This window comes from Mandrillus leucophaeus, unplaced genomic scaffold, assembly GCF_000951045.1.
Source record: "Mandrillus leucophaeus isolate KB7577 unplaced genomic scaffold, Mleu.le_1.0 Scaffold13, whole genome shotgun sequence".
Classification (NCBI taxonomy): Eukaryota; Metazoa; Chordata; class Mammalia; order Primates; family Cercopithecidae; genus Mandrillus; species Mandrillus leucophaeus.
The window spans coordinates 8,248,188-8,250,239 of NW_012101254.1; the positions used below are offsets into that span (position 1 = coordinate 8,248,188).

Consider the following 2,052-nt stretch of genomic DNA (forward strand, 5'->3'; position numbering starts at 1 on the left):
CACCTGTAATCCCAGCTACTCGGGAGGCTGGGGCAGGAGAATTGCTTGAACCTGGGAGGCGGAGGTTGCAGTGAACTGAGATTGTGCCACTGCACTCCAGCCTAGGCAACAAAGTGAGACTATGTCTCAAAAACAAACAAACAAACAAACAAACAACAGTAGCTGGGCATGGTGGCAGGTGCCTGTAGTCCCAGTTACTTGGGTGGCTGAGGCAGGAGAATCGCTTGAATCCAGGAGGTGGAGGTTGCAGTGAGCTGAGATTGGGCCACTGCACTCCAGCCTCGGTGACAGAGTGAGACTCTGTCTAAAAAAAAACACCAAAAACAAGACCTATTGTAAGGGAGCATCATAAGGACTTCACAGACAGACCAAGGAAGAAGAGCTTGAACCAGGGCTCATCACAGCAGTTGTTGAGAACCCGCTCAGCATTAGTAGGACAATTGGTGAAATTTAAATCTATTTTTGAATTTTGAATAATCAAAAATTTGAATAAGTTATATTGTATCAGTGTGAATGTCCTGGTTTTGATAATTGTACTATGGTTATGCAAGAAGGGGAAGCTGAATAGAGTATAGAAGAACTCTGTACTATTTCTGTAATATTTTTGTAAGTCTGAAATTCTTTCCAAAAAAGCAAAAAAAACAAAAAATCTTTTTGGCCTACTCCACCCCAACTCTTCCGCCACCTCAGTCCCAGACAACTGGTAGACCTCAGCTAGTTTATTTTTTTGTTTTGTTTTTTGAGACAGCGTCTCACTCCATCGCCTGGGCTGGAGTACAGTGGCACAATCTCTGCTCACTGCAACCTTCACCTCCCGGGTTCAAGTGATTCTCCTGTCGCAGCCTCCCAAGTAGCTGCGATTGCAGGCGTGTACCACCACACCTGTATTTTCAGCAGGGACGGGGTTATACCATGTTGGTGAGTCTGGTCTTGAACTCCTGGCCTCAAGTGATCCGCCACACTCGGCCTCCCAAAGTGCTGGGATTACAGGCATGAGTCACCATGCCTGGCCCTCTCAGGTAGTTCTAAGCAAGCCTAGGGGATGTGCTTGGGATGAGAGCTCCCAGGGACACAAAAGAGTCATGCTGGCAAGGAGAGGGGTGGGGACACAAAGCCAGGAGGGGATACCAGATGGCGTTGCCATGCCCTGGCGGTAGAGTCAAAGCAGTAGTGGTCTGTGAGTGGGTGAAGGTGGAGGTGGAGGGCAGAGTGCTGAGCCCAGATCCCCAAGTCTCCAGATCTCTTTTAATGTGAATCCTCACCTACCTGGGCTGCGCCCTCTTCAAAACCTTTGATGACTTCCTGTTTGCCAATTCTGAACTTGAAAGGTTTGTTTCTGTCTCTGGATGAATCAAATTTCTTCCCATTTTGGAGCATTCCTGTCAAAGCAAGAATCGGGTGCAACAGAGCTGTGGTCATGAGTTAACTCCCAATTCAGATTCCACATGTCTAAAATGGAATGCCTTTTCTGCACACACCTGCTCCTCTTCCAATCCTCCCTATCCATCCTGTTGCCCAGGCAGGAAATCTGGACACTTCCCTCTGCCTCACCCCCACATACTACCTATCACTAAGTCCTCCATATCTTTGTAATCCACCTATTTTCTTCATTCCTATTTTATTTATTTATTTATTTGAGACAGAATCTTGCTATGTCACCCAGGCTGGAGTGCAGTGGCACAATCTCAGCTCACTGCAACCTCCACTTCCCGGGTTCAAGCGATTCTCCTGCCTCAGCCTCCCACATTGTTGGGATTACAGGCGCCTGCCACCACACCCGGCTGATTTTTGTATTTTTAGTAGAAACAGGATTTCGCCATGTTGGCCAGGCTGGTCTTGAACTCCTGACCACAGCACCTGCATCAGCCTCCCAGTGTTGGGATTACAGGCCTGAGCCACTGCTCCTGGCCTTTTCTTTGCTTCTATTACCACCACCAAGTAACCAGCTTATTTCACCTGTACACAAGAAGAACCTCCTAACTGGTCTTTTTGATCCTCTTTTACCCGCCTCCGTTTCGTTGTTCACTTGGCATCCAGACTGATTTTTTTTTT

The 2,052-nt window shown here is 47.6% G+C and overlaps 1 protein-coding gene across 3 annotated transcripts in view; it reads right to left on the minus strand.

The window, feature by feature from the left end:
• FKBP1B (FK506 binding protein 1B, 12.6 kDa) overlaps positions 1–2,052 on the minus strand; it is a 17,085-nt gene that overhangs the window by 8,728 nt on the left and 6,305 nt on the right. For all 3 annotated transcript variants that reach the window (XR_001005203.1, XM_011972717.1, XM_011972716.1), the window contains one exon: positions 1,267–1,379. Coding sequence is in view for 2 of the 3 variants with exons in the window: in XM_011972717.1 (XP_011828107.1) it covers positions 1,267–1,377 (111 nt within the window). In the remaining variant the exon portion in view is untranslated. The remainder of the gene's footprint in view (positions 1–1,266; positions 1,380–2,052) is intronic.